General features: G+C 33.5%; 2 protein-coding genes and 1 long non-coding RNA gene across 9 annotated transcripts; 2 read left to right on the top strand and 1 right to left on the bottom strand.

Annotated features, from left to right (window-relative positions):
- Nucleotides 1-1,565: 1,565 nt before the first annotated feature.
- LOC113704170 (protein TIC 55, chloroplastic-like) lies at nt 1,566-5,394 on the top strand. The gene is made up of 3 exons (XM_027225885.2): nt 1,566-2,119; nt 3,813-3,915; nt 4,029-5,394. Exons 1-3 carry the CDS (start codon nt 1,647-1,649, stop codon nt 5,160-5,162), a joined length of 1,710 nt encoding a protein of 569 aa, XP_027081686.1. The 5' UTR covers nt 1,566-1,646; the 3' UTR covers nt 5,163-5,394.
- Nucleotides 5,395-8,565: 3,171 nt separating this feature from the next.
- LOC113703114 (uncharacterized) lies at nt 8,566-14,735 on the bottom strand. 7 transcript variants are annotated; one of them, XR_003451356.2, is made up of 8 exons: nt 14,461-14,735; nt 13,305-13,386; nt 13,084-13,211; nt 12,037-12,117; nt 11,676-11,762; nt 11,446-11,575; nt 9,515-9,603; nt 8,566-9,271 (listed from the first exon to the last, which is right to left on the bottom strand). XR_003451356.2 is itself a non-coding variant. In XM_027224370.2 (7 exons), the coding sequence occupies exons 1-6, from the start codon at nt 14,500-14,502 to the stop codon at nt 11,480-11,482; spliced, it is 516 nt and encodes a 171-aa protein (XP_027080171.1). In that variant the 5' UTR covers nt 14,503-14,735; the 3' UTR covers nt 8,566-8,957; nt 11,446-11,479. The 7 variants fall into 7 exon arrangements, 3 of the variants coding, with proteins under 3 accessions (XP_027080171.1, XP_027080173.1, XP_071918168.1); XR_003451357.2 differs by having other exon boundaries at nt 8,566-8,957; XR_011820125.1 differs by having other exon boundaries at nt 11,446-11,499; nt 14,461-14,733.
- A 534-nt stretch (nt 14,736-15,269) lies between these two features.
- On the top strand, nt 15,270-16,896 carry LOC113702867 (uncharacterized). The gene is made up of 2 exons (XR_003451287.2): nt 15,270-15,509; nt 16,449-16,896. It is a non-coding gene; the product is annotated as an uncharacterized lncRNA (long non-coding RNA).
- The last annotated feature ends 4,195 nt before the right edge of the window (nt 16,897-21,091 follow it).

Genomic DNA, 21,091 nt, shown 5'->3' with positions numbered 1-21,091 from the left:
ATATATATACTCCACGCCCGTCAGTTGCTAGAAACCCAATATTTGTTCATGGAGAAAATATACTTTTGCATATCAAGTATTTAGTTAAATATATATATATATAGGTTTTTAATTATATAAAAATTTAATAATTAATTGGAAGATTATCTATCAACCTTTTCATATACCTTGCATAACTTATGAATAATATTTTATTAAACTAAATGAATGTATAAAAGTTTTCAAAGATAAACAATACCTAAATACTTGGATATATTCATTTTCTAAAATGAATATTCATGAATATGTAAGAATATTGTTTTATTTTTTTCTTGGATTATCCATGTTTCCATAAATTCTCAACTAATTCTAATATGAAGAAAAATCATGTTAATGCATAGGTTAAAATACTTGTTCATATGTAAACTGTAAAGGTAACCTATAGATAGAAACGTGTGTGAATGTGAGTATGTAACCTATAGATGGAAACGTGTGTGCACTAACTAGGTTATTAGTGGGAAAAAAATCTTATTTTTAAATAAAATGATAAGCTTTGCTAAGAACGTTGATATGTTTTTTATAAGTGAGATTAGGTTAAAAAAGTATTAAATGTGCTTGAAAATCTTATAAATATCACTAATAGAATGGTAAATTTTACTATAAAAGTACTACTAAAAACTTAAAAAGCCTTAAAGAAGTTTTGAGTTCTACTAATAGAATGATAAATTTTACTTAAAAACAAGTAAATTTTTCTTGAATTGTAGTCATTTTCATAATTAATGACCTTACTAATTCTTGGTATTTTACTACCATAAATTAGAATGATCAAAATTGAACCATGATTTAAGATTAAATGAGAAAAGAAACAAGAAACAAGAAAAATAAAAACTAAGAGGTTTGTTTGGATTGAGCATTATTTACCCAGATTTATTTACTTATATCATCATTACAATTTTTAATACACCTTTTTATCTTCCCAATTACCTTTTATCTCACATACATCACATCACAAAAAGTGCAACAGTAAAAATATCCCAAATAATCCCAAATAACTTACAATCCAAACAAAATAAGGATAGTTTGTCTCTCAAGGGGTTACATAATAAGGATAGTTTTGTTTACGGGTAAACTACAAATCGAACTATACCTTAGGCTGAGTTTCGATGATTAACCTTTTAGTTATCTACAAAAGAACTAGATGAAGTATGAACCACCAATAAATATTTCTACTCAACATTTGAAAGAACTTTTCATTTGCCAATCAAATAATAGAGTCCGTGAATAAAACAAATTGACTCAGGGTTTCTTTTTTCTTTTGTCAATAACTTGATCGAATAAAAAAAAGAATTAATTTTTATACACTATTAGTATGAAATTTTTTTACACATGTAGATTTAGATAAATAGAACATTATCACTGTTTAAATATTAAATTTATTTTTTATCCATGTGTATCTTTGTTAATGTAAAAATTAATCCATAAAAAATGCTAATTTTGAGTTTCTACAGCAGCAAGTATTCAATTTTCGTCAGATCCAATTAGTCAAGAAATGAAAGCTTCAAAAGGTAAATACATTGTGTGGCTACAATCGATGCCCCAAGAGCACAAGCAACCGCTTTCGAGAACCAACCACTTACCTACCGGCTTTCCAAGTTTCCATTCCATCAATGCTTAAAATTCTTGTTCAATCTGTCTTCCTCGACAGAAACATGGCTTTGCTGCAACCCTTTTTCTCTGACAAGTTTCTATCCCAAGCCCTTTACATTTCACGCATAAATTCATCTCCAAGAAGAGCCATAATCATTAATACAAAAAGAACAGGAACAGTTGCATATCTTCATCAACCACCACAGAAACTTTATATCTCTGGACAAGCAAAGAAAAGAGGGACAAACTGCCATGCAGTAGCAGAACAAGTTGGGGGTGAAGTTAAGCAAAGTGGCGGATCAACTGAAGAAGCAATCAAGAGTGTCGATGATGTGGTTCCCTATGATTGGACTGAAGAATGGTACCCTTTATATCTTACAAAAAATATCCCAGAGGATGCTCCTTTGGGCCTTACTGTATTTGATAAGCAGCTTGTACTTTACCGGGATGGCACTGGAGAGCTTAGGTGCTTTGAGGATCGGTGTCCCCACAGGTAATTCAGTTTTAGCTCCTCCTTTGGTGTCTCGTCACTTTTTGTATCAATTATTGTACTAAATCCGGCAGAATACATCTCTAATTTTAGCTTATAATGCACTCTGATTAAATATGTTGAACAAGCTGCTTCTAGATTTGTAGATGTTAATTGAGGAAAACATCATTAATCTTGCTTGAACTCTGTTTGATTGAGATTCGCAAGATGAAGAGGGAAGAACTAACAACTAGCATTTCTGTGTAATGTGGTATAAAGGAGTATTTGCTGAGGAAACTAATTTAGAATTTTTTCACACCAGATAAGTTTGGGAGTTTAGGATAGAAAAGATAAGAAGGGAAAACTTAAGTTATTTGAGAAGAGAAGAGAAGGGAATGTTATGTTGTTCGGAATTTTTGAGAATTAGCGGAATGATTTTGGATATAAAAGTCATTAAATATTTGTTCAAGACATTTTTAAGGATAAAATAGGTATTTTAAAAAACTTTCATAAGTTTTTTCCAACTTTCTCTCCATTTCTCTCCAATTTGGAGGAAAAATTTTACTTACTATTTATCCTCTTAAATCCTTCCATTTCTCTTCTATTCTTTCCTAATTAAAACTAACAAACGAAGGAAATGTTCACTTTCTCTTCTTTCCCTTTCTTTTCTCTCCAAATCATCCACTCCCAAACGAACGATTTGTCCCAATAGGTGTATGCCTGAAGTATATCTTAACACTTTGACTGGCATTTGTTAGTAACCAGATGTTGTTATAGGTTGTACATTATGCTGTAGTTGCAAGATTGATGCTTGAGCTCCACTTGCTGGTTTTTTTTTCTGCAAATCTAGTCTTGTGAATCTTGACTTGAATGGAAGTTTTGAAGCAAGACTGTGAGCTTTAGCTGAATTGGAAGTACCCTAACTTCTGAGGTAATCAATCAAACACTTGCGGATTATGTACCTATCAATGTTAAGGTTCATCTTCCTTGTCAGAGGATCTTGTATCTTTCACTGAAAGTTGATTTTGATTAGTAATGTATGCATCTTGCCAAGTTAGCGAAGTTAATTATGAATCTTAGAGTCTTAATAAAATATTCTCAATGGGCTGCACAGGTTAGAGCGTACAAAATCAGGCCAAAGGACTTTCAAGTAAATCTTAGCCAAATCAAAAGTTAGTTAGATGGATGAATTTGAGTGATGAGTCAGGGCAATAGTCAAAAGTCTGCAGATGCATTATCAAACAGCTTGATGAGCTTGTATAAATTCATCAAACAATCGTCATTTTCAGATTTGCTGGATGTCATATACTTATGGTTTCGGGTATAGGTGCTCTTGCTCCATGGCAATAAATGTAACCTTGAATCCATGATTCAAGAGGATGATGCTGCTGACAAGAGATTATTGCAGTGAAAACCAGGCAGTAAAAACACCTTTTTCTTAGGCTTTTGGCATCAGAGCTGGAAAATGCAAATGAGGAGCATAATGGAAAATCTTGAAGGGGATTTGTTGTTTGTTTGAGTTAGCAAATTCTAGCACAAAGATGGCTGTCTGTCCTCAATCAGATTAAGTTAGCTTCTCTCAGAAAAAAAACTAAATTAACTGAGAAGATTGTGATGTCTGAATCATATGTAATTTTCTGTTGTTCACCAAAACCTTTTTATTAGCTTTTAAATTTCTGCTCAATTCCAGTAGTTACCTGCACTTTTTTAAATACAGGCTGGCAAAACTTTCGGAAGGTCAACTACTTGATGGGAGGCTAGAGTGCTTGTATCATGGTTGGCAATTTGAAGGTGATGGCAGGTGTGTGAAGATACCTCAGGTTGTTTTCATGTCTCCTCTTGTTTATTATATACTCTTATTGGACATACTGCAAGTTTGCTTCACATCCAATACTAATTCTCCATGTGCTTTTGTAACTTATATTTTGGACAGCTCCCTGCAAATGCAAGCATCCCACGATCAGCTTGTGCCAAGAAATACAAAGTAATAGATTCCCAAGGAGTTGTATGGGTATGGATGTCTCATAAAACACCACCAAAACCTGAAAAAATTCCTTGGTTTGAGAATTTTGCCAGACCTGGATTCAAGGATACCTCAACAATCCACGAGCTTCCATACGATCATTCTATTCTTTTAGAAAACCTTATGGATCCGGCCCATGTCCCAATCTCACATGACAGAACTGATTTTACTGCAAAAAGGGAAGATGCTACAGCATTATTTTTCAAGCTGACTGAAAGAACAGGTAGAGGCTTTGCAGGTTGGTGGGGAAGGGAAAGCGATCAGTCCACTCCGAACTATGTTCCAAATTTCTTGCGCTTTGAAGCACCTTGTGTTCTGCAAAACAACCGAGAAATCATTGACAAGAATGGGGAGACGCACTATTTTAGTGGGCTCTTTTTATGTCGACCATCCGGACAGGGGAAATCAATGCTCATTGTGAGGTTTGGGAGCACAAGAAAACTATCTGGACTGATGAAAATAATTCCTCAGTGGTTCCTGCATCAGAATTCCAGTAAGGTTTTTGAGCAAGATATGGGATTTCTTTCCTCACAGAATGAGTTTCTGATGAAAACAAAGGTCCCAACAAAGGTGTTGTATTTGAATTTAAAGTCCTCAGATGTTTGGGTAGCTGAGTACAGGAGGTGGATGGACAGAGTTGGACATGGGATGCCTTACTATATTGGGTACAGCACCATTTCACTGCCTAAAGTGCCTGCAGTCATAGAGCAAGCTCCAGCGGGGTTTGTCGCTAACCTTTCCGCTTCTCAGCCAGCCAAGGGAGGAATTGGAACAATGCATGCACCAAATTTCGCCAATAGATATTTCCGCCATGTAATCCATTGCCCGGACTGCAGAACCACTGTCAAAGCTTTCGAGGCATGGAAAAATGCACTTTCTGCTGTTGCTCTTGTATCAACTGCATTAGCCATTCTTGCGTCTGGAAAACAGTGGAAGGCTCTCCTTTTGTTTTCCACATCCCTTTGCCTGGTTGGAATCTATGCCTGCTCAACAGTAATTGCCATGAACACAACAAACTTCGTAAGGACACACAGAAGAGCGTGAAGTAAAAATTGCCCTTTTTGTGCTCAATCTAAGTTTTGTTCTTTTGGTTCATTTCTTTTTTCATTTACTTCAAGAGAAGCTCATACTCTATGGATGCTGGCATTGGATAGCCCTTAGGTGCAGCACATCTCTGTCAATGCATATATTAAGTTTCAAATTCAATTGTACATAATGTAAAAAGTTGAGAGGTTGATATGCTACCGTCGCTATGAAAAATTCTGGTGTAGGACAACTCTTGCATTAATTACACTGGGAATATGGTTCATATTAACACATCCTTGAACAATTGTATCATAAATGTTTAATAAAAATTTTACCTGGCCAATATATCATCTTTGATTCTGACTCTTGAATTGTCTAATTATAAGGATATAGAATAAAATTTTTCCTTATAATTTCATAGATTGAAAATTGCATGAAATTAATGAGAATATAATTGATTGGTAACTTACTAATTTACAAATTACAAGGAAAATATATATATATATATATATATATATATATATATATATGTATATGTATATACTTTTGTTCGTAAGTTAGAGAATGGACATCTTATATTTTTTGTTAGGATAAATTATGACAAATAGAAGATATATAAATTAATGTAGAATCTGAATATGTAAAAAATAGAAGTAGAACATAAATTTAATTAAAACTTGTTTCTTTGATGAATACAAATTTTGGAAGAGGAAACTAATGGATAAAGAAATTTTTTATTTTTTTAACAATAAGAATTTTAAAAAATTGAAAAAAAAAAAAGAAAACAAAGAAGAAAACGAAAAAAAAATTAACATAATAGAGGAGCAATTTTGTCTTTGAGGTGATTAAGTGTGAAAAAATAAAGTTTAGGGAATAAATTGCAAATGTAACTATACCTTAGAGAGAGTTTTGTGGATAACGCTAACTAAAATATCCATATAACTTCTTGGATTAATTGCACTTTTACACCCATGAACTTTCTCAAGATTGCAAATCACCCCCTCAACTTTTAACCAAGAGACATGCTAGCTCATGGTTTCAATTTTTTTTTGCATACTTTTAAAATCAGATAAAAAATCCAATTAATTTCTTCGATTGTTCAAGCATACTTTTACACGAGGAAAAACGTCAAGAGCTGTGCTATTAGCAAATAAGAGTGTGCTACTAATATCTTTTTTCATTCAATGTATATTATTCTTTAGTAAACTATTTTCCTTTTATGTTCAATTATGGCAAAATTAGTCAAGCAAAATCTTTATTACCATACCTGAGAAATCTCAAAAAAAAAGTATGCTTACGTTTTCTTTTTAGAGGAAATGACTGTGTTGATTGCATTTGCGACAAAGAGGGGAGAGTGACCAAGTTGATTCCTCCTCCTTTATTTTTTTTTTGAGGTGAATGGGGCACTTTAATACGCTTTTAGTCCATAAGAATCAAGAACTTGAAAAACATTGAGAATTGCTTGGGCTTGTGACTGTTATTGTAAACATCTAGCAGTAACTATTGGTTGTTTTGGATCGAATATACACCCTTAAACTATTTATTAATTTGCAAAATATCATGCAATATTAGTAGCAATTCAAGAACCCTTCTATTGTGAATTCTTAACACATCACTCAAGTTAGTTTAAAAATATCAAGTTTTGGCACCTATATTTAAGGGATCAAATCTTTGCTGGTTTAAAATTGCGGTCGTATAAATATGGTACTGATACATTTTAGTAGTCACGTGCTTGTACTTTGAATTCCTAGCTGCAACTACGCGAGTTTTTTTACCCCTAATCACGGGGCACAAATATATCAAAGCGACCGGTTTAGATCGTGATTTATGCGTATGAGAATCTCATCCCATTTTCAAAGAGAAGCCTTTTAATGACCTTAAATGGATTGCTGAGTTGCGAAAACATCTGCATGCATTTTTGTATTCCATGTAGTAAATAGAAGTGCTGATGTTATCCTATTGCAGTGCAAATTAGGCGGGTTGGGATATTACTGCGCGAGTCAAAGATGAGTTTTGCTGATTGGACTTATAACCCAATCCGCCCAACTATTTCATGCGTTAATTTGGATTGGGTTTAATACTTTAATTAGGTTAAGTCAAACACAAAAATCCAATTATGACTCAATGTATTTTCTCGTACACTTTTAAATATTCACATTTTTATTATCACATACATGCATTTTCACACACTTTCATGTGTTATTTTGGGTTCGGTTTAATTGGGTCAGATCAAACCCAAAAAAGTCAATTATAACTCAATATATTTTCTCATCCACTTTTAAATATTCACACTTTTATTATTGTATACACTCATTGTCACACACTTTCACTTAATAAATTATTTGGAAACTATTTTTTATAGATTCTCTCTCTCACACACACACATGCACTAACACACTCATACGCGCAGTTTTCAAACAATTTCACTGGGAAAAATACTTGCAAAATTTTTCCCTGCATATTTTCACATTCACACACACATTCAACTCTTTCTTGCATATTTTTGCACTCTCTCTCAACCTAGGAATTTTTTTTATTAAAGAAAAAAATTATAAAAGAATAATTTATTCATCTTTTCCTCTCAAAACAGTACATTTTCATCTTGGCTCCGTATAATTGAAGAAATTAGTATTGACAGTTAATTTTCCAATCAATTAAAATTTGTCATGAATAATTGACAAAGCTCAAAATGAGGTGTCAATGCCAATGGGATTATAGAGGAGTATTTATAGGTTAAGTTAATGTTACTTTCGTATGTTGTACATTGTGCTTCAATTGTAGTACTTCAGCAAACTAATCAGTTAGTTAGTGCACCCTTAGACACTTTGATTCGACTGAAACAGGATGTGTAGTTCAAAGTGAAAACAAGGCTGAATACACAAGTCAGTAAAGCAAGAGCACATCGAGATTTAATTGCCATTGAACTTTTAGGAAAGCCTAGTGTTACATCAAGTAGAAAACTCAAACTCAAGAAAGCGTGCAGAATATTGGGGGGTAAAAGCCAGAATTTAGTGAAGACAATAAATAGTACGGCAATGGCGGTGATTAAGTAGAGGAGTGGCCGGAGACTTGAAAAAGAAGCGGCGCTTTCCCTTGTCTTCATATTTGTAAATAAACATAAATTGGGTACTGAATATCCAAGAAAAAAATCCACCCTATCCATTGAACAAGTTGGGTTTACTCTACTCAATCCATCAAAATTAAATCATCCAAATGACCCTACCCAACCTTTAAATTAAATGGATAGTTTGGATTGGTTGTTAAGAGTTTTGGACTTAATTGCCGGCCCTAATTACGAAGAACAAGTTTTTATTGTTCCTCCGCAGCAAAGCTCAACTCTTCAATTATGCCACATATTCGTGAATTTGAACCCTCGTGTGAGCATCTTGCATTTAACTCAGCATAAACCAAAAGCAAAAAAGATAGAAAATTTTTTCTTAAAACGAGAATATTAAATTACAAAGCCAGTTTTTCACTCTAAAGTCAGACAAGACAAAAGCTTCCTATCTTATTGTTGGAGGCTCATCAAATTTAGCTCATTATAGTTTTGAGAGGCTCATCCTCTATGCTGGACCTTTCAAGGATGATTTGTCAGGGAGACTGCTCAGAAAGTTTACGATCTTCAGCACGATGATCCTCAACTTTCTTATCATCTCACCAAGTTGTCACCAGTATTTTGGCATCTAATAATTATGCCGTATCCAGCAACTGCAACACTATTTACCTAGAGTTCTTAGGCACGTTCATTTCGGTAGAGAAGAGGTAAGTATCGACTGCACCTTACTGACCAGCATTGCTATCAAGACCTTGATTCTGCAGTGACATCAAGCGAACACAGGAAGCTAATTAAACCGAAACAAACACAATGCTGAAATTTAGTGTAAAGTAGACAAAAACATCATGAGAATTAAAATTTTTCTGATCATGCTTCGTTGAGGTTCCTGTTATGCTGCTTTCATGTTTATCATATGGGCCATTCATGCTGCCGAACAGACCTTTTCCACACTGAGTTTTCCCAATGATACCACCAGTTTGGAAAAGAAACAAGAATCAGTTGAAAATTACTTAATGATGCAAATGGCAGTCAATGCTAACTTTTCATTTACTCCACTTTGCTCAACTCATTCCTGCCATAAGCCATGTGAATGATAAAAATGCATCAGAGAATGAACTTTCGTTAACTTTGTACCTGAAGATAACATTCGTCCTTGCTAAAAATTATTGTTAGATCACTGCCAATTTTCAACCATTTGATTCTTTGAAAGGCACCAAGATATGTTACAATGGTGGACAGGTTGAATTTGTGAATGAGAAGGATATCAGCAACACCAAATCATATGAAGAGATTACACTACTCTAATCTTAGTTACCTGTTGTAATGTCAAACTGATAAGTTTGCACATGCATCCACAGATATACATCTGCCACAAATGATGCTAGGATTGGTCCAATTCTACTTCTGTCAAAAGACATCATAGAACACTTAATTGAGTTGGGAAGCATTCTGATCAACAACAGTGTTCTTGACTTTATAGGGGGCAAATATGCAAGAAAATCTAAATGCGCTAAATCTATTATCCTCAATTCCTTAAACTGTAGTAGATTGTATGTCTGATCCAAAAATCTAATACATCATCAATCTATCAAGATGAATCCTTAAAATAGATTATGTAGGTTCGTATTGTAGATTACAGCAACAAGTTTAATTTAGACATCAACATTATTAATATGAACAAATAACCTTTAAGACTCCTATTACAGGCAGAGATAAGAGGTGTTTGGAATGACATCAGAGATTTCTGTCATATTATATGCACCATCACATGCAAAGTTTTCTTCATGCAAGCATGATCATATTTTGCTATATACCATTTCTACCATTGCCATATATACACTGGGAGCAAAAATGTAAACCCACTTGCACAATAATTCCACTAGCAGCGTTAAAGACACAAGTGTCCATAAGCTGAATGGACATGTCTTATACTTTCTGACAAGGATCAGATACTTGATACAAATGTTCTACTCATCAAGAAGAGGTTTTGGCATCCCTAATCAACAGACTAGTCCAAAGAAGGGCTTAATTTTAAGTCACAAAGAACACAACCAGCTTGATAGTTGGACTCGTTCAAAATTGCAATTGCTGAATCACTTGATGCCTAATAAAGCCTCAATGATCAATTGTCTTCATTAAATTCATCCCACAAATGATAGTCCTCAATGTAATTTTTCAGTCTAAGCTAAAAGGAGGACCAAACTTCAATAGCTCAATAGCTCAAGTTTTATCAATATAACTTGTAAGCCTTATTTAGACACATAAATCTAAGGAAACATTCTAGGGTACACACTCTATTTTATTAGCAAAATGAAGGAAATGCAAAAGTCTTGATTGAGAAAGGTCTCTGCTCTATATATTCTTCAACAGTTTGGTTCTATATAAAAACCATTGCTTGAACGTTCCTATAACACTAAATCCTACAACTGCACCATTAATTATGGAATCTGGCCACAACTTATAGGACTAATGCGACAGAAGTCTTTATGCCAGTATAATTAGTTTTTAAAAAGGAAAAGTAGTGGTATTTTTCTATTAATCAAATACGTATAAACAGTAGAGGAGATTATTCAATGACAACCTTAGGACTCATCAGGAATTATTTGAGTAGAACTTATTGTCCCTGAAAGTATTATATTGAGAATAACTGATCGTCAAACCTTTTAAAACAGGACATGTCGGTGATACCTTTTAGTACAATTATCACATAAAAGAAGAAAACTATCACAATCATTTATATGGGGAAGATTAGTAGTTTGCTGGATTTTCCTGTTTGTTTAATAGGTCCTTTGTACGTTTCTGCGCACAAGTCAGTAAATCTGGTTATAATTAAAACTTAACTAGCATAAAATGCTAGTGTTTCAACATAGTAAGGTCTATAAACAATGCCATTATCCAGGGACAAAGATACGCGAAGGTGATAATTGAAGAGGGTTATCTCAATACCATGGCCACTTAAAACATGATTTTATTTAAAAAGTTGAGGGTGCTACTTGACTGAGTTTCCAACACCGTTACAGAGATAGAAGTTGAGTGTCACATAATAAGAATGACCAATGTGCATCATCTACAAAAAAAATAAAAATAAAAATAAAAATATTCATTTCTCCCTATGGCTCTTTATCAAATAATCCTATCATAGAACAATCAGGTAGCATAAAAACTTTTTCAAGACTGCGTACTGATTCAAGTTCATACAATAAAGGAAGGGAAAACAAAAAAAGAGAACAGGAGGGAACTACATACCAGTTCATCAGCTAGCTTACTAAGAGCATCATAGTTAATTCTGGAACTCGGCCTCTATAAAACAATTAAAAGTCTGTCTTAACACTTGGGCAAAATAACTGACAAGATAAACACAATCCATAAAGCGACCCTGAAATAAAGGCTCTTTAGCTTTCATTAATTCAACAGTGCAGATTAATTCAAGTTAAATAGATATCACAGAAACACTTCTGTAGAAACAGGTTAATTACCTTTTTCTCTATTTTAGGAGTGGCTTTTGCAGCTTTATCAACAGAAGTACTTCTTTTGAGTTCTGCCTTCAGTTTTGGTTTCTTAGCCTAATTTGAACAGCACAGGAACAAGGGGCCTTAAAGATCAAAATTTATAGAAAGAAAAAGTTTGAAAACTAAGAAACCGCAAAAAATCACCAGGGTGAGAAATGGGACACATATTACATGACAAAAATCCAACATGGCAAGGTGATTTTATTGCACAGAAAGGTAGAATACAACAATTTTAAGAAACTGGTAGCTGCTCATTTTTTATGCCAAGGTTACCAGGTCTTCTTGTTTGATAAACATAACAAGAGTAAATAAATAAAAAAGGAACTACCTTTGAAAATCCTCTATCCATTGCTTCCCACAAGATCCTCTTATAACGCATCTCATGCTTGGTGTTAAGATATCCAATGACCTAAATACAATCCAAATATTTGACCAAAAAAATAAATACAATCCAAATATGAGTTCCAAATCATATAATTGAAAACAAAACTAAACAGAAATGTCTAAACAACATATCACTAACAAACTTCAAGAAGGAAATCCATCCACAACTTGACTTAGTTAGACGTGACAAACTGTTAGACCCAAATTGATGCAGTACTGTTATGTGAATGAGCACAGTTTTAAGTGTCAATGGCATTTAGAATAAGAAGAGTAGCAGTTCAAGAAATACTCGGAATATCTAACTATATATAAAGCTTGAAGAAGGGGCATGGACTAAACCTTTTGGGTCACGCTTTCATTTGCCAAAATTACCCTAAATGCATTAGACGTCTAACAGAAGCTAAGTAAAAATTTAGAAAAAACGGATGCTAATTATCTTTTGGAGAAAATCAAGTAAAAGCTGTCATTCAGGTACTTAAGTTAGATTAGTACAACTCCTTTGGATTTAAAACTGACTAAGTAATTCTTTTATGTGTAAGGTGTGGTCCAAGGAGTATTTGATGCAAGTGGAGTTACTTTTGACACTAAATGTCTCAGAATAAGAAATTTTCCTTTTAAGAATGTCAGAGTGCGCATTTTTTGCCACTTCTGACTTAACAAGAATAATAAAAGCATAAATTGTTTATCTTACCCAATCCATAAAAACTTTCAAATAGACGGAAAACCTGTTAAATTCCATCCGAGTCACTTGTATGACTAAATACAAGATTGAAAGCACTTGATGGAGTAAACTCTGGACTAGTACTCATCAGAGACAAATGATATAACTCCAAAAGAGACAATTCAAAATGACTTGACAAGAAAAGTCCCACAGAAGTAGCCAATCCAGTAGTCTGGTAAGCTTTGAAAATTGACTCGGGCTCTTGTCAGAGAATTAACAGTCGCAAGAACAAATCTCATGTATCTTCATGCAGAGGATTCAAAAACATACCTCAGCATCATCAATTTCAGAAAGACTTTCTGATTCATGAATGTCTGTAGCACTACTGTTGCCACCATTATGCACGTGTGAATGGCCAGAATTTCCCAGCCCATTACTTCTTTGCGCAGTCAAAGCACCTGTGAGATCAAGAAACCTGACAAATTAGTGCTACTCATATGTGATATGAACTTTTTGCTATATAACTGTATAAGATAGCGAACAAGGGTTACCCTGAAATTCTCGCTGTTGAAGGATTCTGGGTGCAATGAAACTTTTGCCTTTTTCAGATGAAGATTCAACTTCTTCATTTATCTGAGTTAAAAAATGAAGTAATTAGCAACAAGTTTCACAAACATTTTTCACAAGCATTTTTATAACACATTACATAAGTTGTGATGTAAGGATACAGAACATGTAAGTTAAAGCAACACTATGTAATTGTGGTTTTTCATGAAAACCAGCAAGGATGTAATGATAATGTGCTTGGAGAATTGCTTGCAAATAATTCCTTTCTGTATACACCTCTGAAGTCACTCAACATACACTTGGTAAACCTGAAAGCTAGATAATTCAATAGAGCAGGAAGCTATGGTTCTTTCTGATTTCAAACTTCCAGCCAGTTTAGTCTACTTTGATAATCAATCAACTGGCTTTGCAACTATAATGGAGACCTCTCTTGGGCAATGTCCAAGTTGGCAAAGTTAGTGGTAACAGATGGTTATCACAGCTCCATTCCAAGTTGGCAAAATTAGTGTTTTGAACTATAGTTGTCTGTCTCATTCTTCCACAACCGACCACTCATCTGACCGGGAAAGAAATGTCATATATACAATTCCATCACAAGTGGTTATGGTATTGAGAGAGAGAAACTCTTTTACCAAAAAAGAGGGACAGTAACTACTTGACCAAATTCCACAAATAACCTATGCAAACTTAAACAGCATAGAGGAAAATGTTAATCATAAGAACAACTAAAGGAGGTGGCTCAGCTACTTCTCCTCTTTGAAGTCAGAAACTTTTCCAAGTTTTGCCATAAAAGATGCTGGGAAACATGTATCATATCTCTATTAGCAGCTACGAATAAATAAAACCTATTGCTAGTTGTAGACAATAAAATCGCTATTAGAACAAGGAGATTGTCCTAGAAATTCTAAAAACAGAAAAAGAAACCAAAGACACAAACCCGGAATCTATACAGCACAAACACACTCATCATAGAATACTATTCACAGAACCAAAAAAATCCCCTTATTCGAGAAAAATCTCTAAAGCTCTCATAATTCAACAGGAGAAATCTAACACGCAAAATCTGATAATGCAATCAAATCAAGCAAACAAAATTGAACGAAAAAAATTTGCATTGCATCAATGTTTAGCGGACAATACCTCTGGTTGTGTAATTTGCTTGCGGCTTTGTCTAACCGCCATTCTCGCTGGACTTTGAAGCGAGACGGTGGCGTCGTGAGCTGAAGATTCCTTCAAATTGATGGGAAAGGCGGTTTAATCCTGCGAACTTACAAAAATTAAACACACAAAAAAGAGGGGCCCCTCCAGGGAAGTTTGGTAAAATTGCCGATACAGTGCCCTTGATTTTGGGTTTGTTCTATTTTTGTCCGATCATACTCACGAGTCAACGTTTGCCTCGAACTCGAGAACACCGAGTTTGAATTGAACTCGAGCTACTCATTTAATAAAGGGTTAAAAACAAAAAAAACTCTCTGTAGTATATCTAATACACAAAAAAATTTCCTATAGTTTCAAAACATACAAAATAACATCTCATGTTTTGAACTAAATTATAAACTAACAGAATTTGTTAAACTTAACGGAATCCTGTAAACATAACGAAAAACTTAACGGCATCCGATAAATTTAACGGTAAACTTGACGGAATCCGGTAAGTTAAACAATCTTGACCATCATTTTCGTTAACTTTAACAAATTTTGTTAGTTTACAATTTAGTTCAAAATATGAAATGTCGTTTTGTATGTTTTGAAACCACGATGGACTTTTTTGTGTATTAGATATACCACAGGGGACTTTTTTTGTATTAGATATAATAAACAAGCCGAACTTGAGTCATCTACACAAAAGGCTCGTTAGCTCGTTGAGTCATGCAAAATTACATAAATACCCCTATTTATATAAGTAATTATTAACTTAACATTCAGACAACAAGTTCCATTTGAGTCCACACAACTTTAACATTCCTCATCACTCTTCCATGTTTCCCTCAAATCAATGACCAAACCAACCCAACCTTAGGTCCCTAGCCACTACCGCTGCTACTACCACTACTACCACCAATCCACCACACCCACCACTACCACTGCCACCCCTCAATCGAAAATTAGTTCCCTAGTTGTAACCTTCCTCCCTGTTTGTCGACCAAGTTCAAAAGTAATAGCAGCAGCCATTTCGCGAGCTCATCGAGGTAAAGCTAGTAGTAGGCTGCAACTCCAGCAACATTACGGCTCCTCATGTCACTCTTTAGTTAATCGCTGTTGACAGATACTTGCTTTGACCCTCTTAATTTGTTTCAGTTATTTTCGTTATATTTCTTGAAGTGACAAATTAAATTTCAATCCCATTGCTAAATTTGCCATCATATGTATAGAAATGAAATGGTGCCAATTTGGTATAAAGTTTTCTTTTTTTAATCTAGTTATTTTTCATTGATTACACTTTTTTTGCATCGCTAGTTAATACCTTCAAGTATTTTAATCATAGGTAAGCAAGAAATTTGCTTGAATTATTGAATATCTAGTTCAGCCACATAGGTTTAAATTAATATATTGTTTTTGAAATATTATTGGTAGTATAATTTTTGAGTAGCTTTCTATTTCTTTCTTTAGTATGTAATGGGCCCAAAGGAAACAAAAGAGAGAACAAACTAAGTATATGATGTGGTTATCCATAAATAAAAAATTTATGTTTTTTTTTTGGATTTTTTCTAGTCGGTGTTAATGCAAGCAAAACGATTTTTAGCTTTATGTCATTTTTTGGAATATATATATATATATATATATAAGATGAAAAACACCAGATAAGTGCATTGCTGATTTTGATTGAATATTTAGGATGACCACCTTTTTTCCTACTGCAAATTTTGGGTATTTCCAGTCTCCTTTTGGTGAAATTGTATTTTAAATATTCAATAATATTGATTAGTTAGCATTTTACTAGAATAAAACCTTTTGTACTAGTTTGCCTATGCAAATGTATCCTTATATAATTTGTGAAAACCCTGGATCTCAGTTATGATAGTCTACCTTATTGCTTGAAAGAAAAGAAGTTTGACTGCTGATTTAGGGGTTCTCATGTCCTTTCTCCTTTCTCCTTCTTTGATTGGTTAGTCTTCCTTTGTGTATAGGTAAAGGCACAAGCACAATATGGCCATGTCTCCCCAAGATGTGTCTTCACAATTAGTTAAATCAACTGGTGATTGTGCTGGGATTAACAATGAGGAAGAGTTGGAATATTCTATTGGAGATGAAGAACTAAGGAGTGAAGAAAAGAGGTTAGAAGGTGATATATAAGCACCCGCTCAAAGTTTGAATCAAGAGGCTACTCAAGGTGATAGTCTAGATACTTTTAGAAAGAAAAAGAGAGCCAGAAAGTCCAAAACCTGGGTTGATTCAAAGATGTGGAAGTTTAGCCTAAAAAAACACTTTACTCGGTATGTATGAATTGCAGAGCTAAATTCAAGAAGACAAAAATTGGTACAACTTCAAGTTTGTTAGGGAATCTTAAAAATGGTCCTAAACGATTGGAGAAACTAAAAAAATCAGAGGCAAAATAGCAAAATATTAATTTTCCAATTGCAGATTCTAGCTCAATTACTCATTCCTACTTTCATACAGGCAAGTTTGATATGGCTGTCATGAGAGAAAGTGAGACTGAGTGGGTGCTTATGCATGAGCATTCCTTTACAATTGTGAAGGAAGACGGTTTCAACTTCATGATGAAAAAGGGGATGTCCAAATGGCAAAAAAGTAGTTGGACCACTAACAAGAATGATTGCATTTTCGTATACAAAAAAGAGAAGACCAAATTGAAACATTTGTTAAAGAAAGTTAAGAAAATTAGCTTGATCATAGATCTTTGCAAGTCCAAGAACCAGAAGATTTAGTATATGGTTATAATTGGGCGTTGAATTGATATTCATTGGAGATTGCAGAAATGGATCCTTAATTTTTGCATATTCCTCCTCCACGTTCAAGCATCACCATTACAAATGCTATTTTCAAATGCTTAAAGGATTGGAGATTGGAGACCAAAGTTTATATAGTCTCAGTGGACAATGCCTCAAATAATGACACTGCATTAAGATGCTTGAAGGACACCTTCTCCAGAAACAAGTGTCCATTAGCCAAAGAGAAGCTATTCCATGTGAAATGATATGCTCACATACTCAACCTAATGGTTCAAGATGGTCTCAGTGAAATTCAAGAGATGGTTCAAGCCATAAGGGACAACGTGGAGCTTGTAAATAAAACCGAAGGGAGGCTTGATCTTTGTTGAAATTGTGTAACAATTGCAATCACCCAAGAAAGTACTACTTTATGACTGCAAAACAAGGTGGAACTCTACCTATGAGATACTAGATTCTGCTTTCAAGTTCCCAAAAGATGCTCCCAAGATTCAAAGATAGAGAACCAAGTTATGATTTCTGTCCAATCACAGAAGATAAAGAAAAGGTAGAAAGACCGTGCAACATTTTATAAGTTTTCTGGATTGCAACTCATATAATACCAGGGAGTGATTATTCGACAACTAATTTATATCTAAATAAAGTTTTTTTTGGGATAAAAGTACTATTAGATACCAAAGTAGATGATGAAGACTACTTTGTTTGGGTAATGGTTTGGGGGATGAAAGTGAAATTTGACAACCACTGGGGTGAGTGCAATCTATTGATGTCTACAGTAGCCATCTTGGATCGTAGGAGCAAAATAAGAATCATCAACTATTTCTTTTCATTCATATATCTTCCGCATGAAGTGCAACTGAATATAGACAAGTTCTGACAAGCATTGTATAATATATATGCTGACTATGTGGCGATGCATGTTTCAAGTTCAAGTGGTTCTGGAGCGAGCACTCAAGTAGTGATAAATGATCTAGTTAACAAGTGCAGTAGTAGTTCATCTTTTATAGTAACACATATTATGAGTATGAGTGAATTTTTCTCTCACATTGCTACTATAGAAAGTGTGCAAGCATAGAAGAATGAGTTGGACAACATGTCAATGTCATCTTCGCACCCTAATTGCACTCCAACAAATGTACTTAGGCCGTCAGAATTCCTAAGCCATAGATTCAACTTGAAAACATTCCGGTCTAGCCCCATGTAGCTGTATACTCTATCCACCAACTCATCATAACTTATTTGATATTTTACTAATATGGCTTTTTTGCACTTCGGAGGATCATACGCATGATCCTCTGATCTCCACTATTATGCCTCCCTAATAAAATTAAATTATCAATGCAATGTCTATTGATATTTTTTCCTAATCTTATGAATATTTTTAAATCAACTTATATTCCTCGACAATTTGTCATAATTAATAATGCTAACTCAACAAACGTCATAATTATTAATAACATCAGCAATAAAACAATCATGAATTACTATTCATCCCTAATAAGTAAAAATAATTCTGTGTGCCCAGATAATTACAAATGAATAATTAAAGATAAAGTTATCAAATAACTATTATTAATTAAATTATGATTAATGATTCTTCTTTACTATTAATCAAATAATTATTGCTAACTACTTTTAAATACTATTTACAATTAACTTGTAACCACTGAATACTACTCATTATTTGTTATTATTTATTACTCACTAATCATAGTTACTATTAAATAGCTAACTACAACTTATTTCTTTTGACTATTAGTTACTATTACTATTACTTACCAATTACTAGTACTAGTACTATTAATCACCAATTACTACCTCAGTTTACATTTACTACAGTTATTTGCTATTTACTATTAATATTTAATTTTTACTATTACTATTACTATTACTATTTGATTTTTATTATTTAATAGTACTATTACTCATACTATTTATTATTAGTTCATTAGTATTACAATTAACTATTACTATTAATATATACAATTACTATTTACTATTTACTGTTACTATTTATTATTTATTATTTACTATGTATTATTTGCTATTTACTATTTACTATATACAGTTACTGTTACTATTACTATTTGCTATTTACTATTTACTATTTTTTATTTACCATATAAATCCACTATTTCAATCAAACCTAGCATACCTCCAAAGCATAACATTCATTAAAAAGAAAACACAAACAAACCAGAAATTTAACCAAGCAAATGAAACCACAGGAAAAACACCAATTAGGCATTTAACCAGAAAAACACAAATTAGAAAAACACAACAACAAAAACAAAAATTAGACATTTAACCAGTACCTAAAAATCAAACTAGTTGTTCGTCTACTTAGGACTAGTAAGCAATCAACTATCCTGAAGTCAATGACCACCAAATCCAATAAAAAAAATTTAATGCTATTAATTACTCAAAACTTACAATATTTGCTAATATTATAAAACAATTAGTAATAAAACAATTAAAGAAACGTACCTTACACCTTACCTTATAATGACAGCGGTTCTGTACTTCTTCAACTACCTTTTTTCTGATCTATCACATTTTTTGTCTACCTAGGACCTGGAATGACAATGCCGATAAACAGACTTTGACAGTGGCTTTGCGAATATACTTGCCACCGAATCTGCTCTCGAAACTATCCTTGCCGATGCCACTCGTTTTAGAAGACAAAGAAAAAGATAGGGGGATTTGGGGTTGTGCAAGAGAGAAATAGGCTGAAGTTTTAGCTGAAGTTGAGGTTGTGCGAGAGAGAATACACTCGTTTTGGATAAAGTTGAGCTATTTTTATAGCAAAACTTCAGTAGCAACTTAAGTTGTATCGACATTATCGAACAAAAAAGCAAAACTACTTTGATTGCAAAATTTTTTGACTGAAGCCTAGATCAACGGTCTAGAGTTGCGGCATTTAAAAAAAATTCCATTGCTAAAAATTTAATTTGTAGTGAAGGAATATAAAAATTGGCACCTCATAAAGCGTTGATAAACATTGATCAATGGTCTAGAGCTTTTGCAGCAAATTTAATGTGCGGCTTCTAAAAACAATTTAAATCAACTGCAAATTGATGAAAATTTGAATTTGCGATTGTTAAATTTTTTTTCAGCCATTGATCAAACGGTCTAGCACTTTTGCCACAAATTTAATGTGCTGCTTTAAAAAAATTTAAATCAGTCTTCGTCGCAAATTTTATGTGCGACTTTAAAAAAAAATTTAAATCAGCCTTCGTTGCAAATTTTATGTATAGCAGTAGAATAAAAATTTTTTCACAACTTTAAATCATGACCGTTGATCAATGGTCCAGCAACTTTCGCCACATATTGGATCTGACGGTCCAACAGTTTTCGCCGCATATTGGATCTGCGACTAAAATAAAATATGCAGTCGAAAATCTTAACTTAAATCTTGAGCTACTGAAAAATTTCCAAAAATAAATCAAATGTTTTGTGCGCCGATTTTGTCAATTGAGACGACCCTTATTTTGGAAACAAATCTCACACAACATTACATTTATGATGTTTTTGTCTATCAATAATATATCAAGAAATTCGCCATGGATACGACTAGTGATATGATAAATGATGAAAAGACACACCATCGTCAACCTTAGCCATAGGTATGGATTGAGATGAATGGTGGATGAGAGTGTGATATGTTAGGATCTAAGCGCGGAATACACGATTATTGAGATATCAAATATATAATAATTTAATGACAAAAAAGCCACATAAAAGATAAATGACACACAATATTTAACGTAGTTCGGTTCCATAAGAGAAACCTGTTCTTTAGTATTAGAAAAAAATCTTATATAAGAATACAATTTGAATCCAAACCCAACCCTTATATACCA

The sequence above is a fragment of the Coffea arabica genome, chromosome 8e (genome assembly GCF_036785885.1).
Source record: "Coffea arabica cultivar ET-39 chromosome 8e, Coffea Arabica ET-39 HiFi, whole genome shotgun sequence".
Taxonomy (NCBI): Eukaryota; Viridiplantae; Streptophyta; class Magnoliopsida; order Gentianales; family Rubiaceae; genus Coffea; species Coffea arabica.
Note: the sequence above shows the minus strand (reverse complement) of the source record. Positions and strands in the feature narration are given on the sequence as shown.

Coding starts and splice junctions, on each gene's coding strand:
- LOC113703114 (XM_027224370.2), bottom strand. CDS start 14,502: ATGGCGGTTAGACAAAGCCGCAAGCAAATTACACAACCAGAG. Junction 13,387..14,460: donor AGCAAATTACACAACCAGAG/GTATTGTCCGCT, acceptor TTTTTAACTCAG/ATAAATGAAGAAGTTGAATC. Junction 12,118..13,083: donor CTGAAATTGATGATGCTGAG/GTATGTTTTTGA, acceptor GATTGTATTTAG/GTCATTGGATATCTTAACAC.
- LOC113704170 (XM_027225885.2), top strand. CDS start 1,647: ATGCTTAAAATTCTTGTTCAATCTGTCTTCCTCGACAGAAACATGGCT. Junction 2,120..3,812: donor GAGGATCGGTGTCCCCACAG/GTAATTCAGTTT, acceptor TTTTAAATACAG/GCTGGCAAAACTTTCGGAAG. Junction 3,916..4,028: donor GGTGTGTGAAGATACCTCAG/GTTGTTTTCATG, acceptor TATTTTGGACAG/CTCCCTGCAAATGCAAGCAT.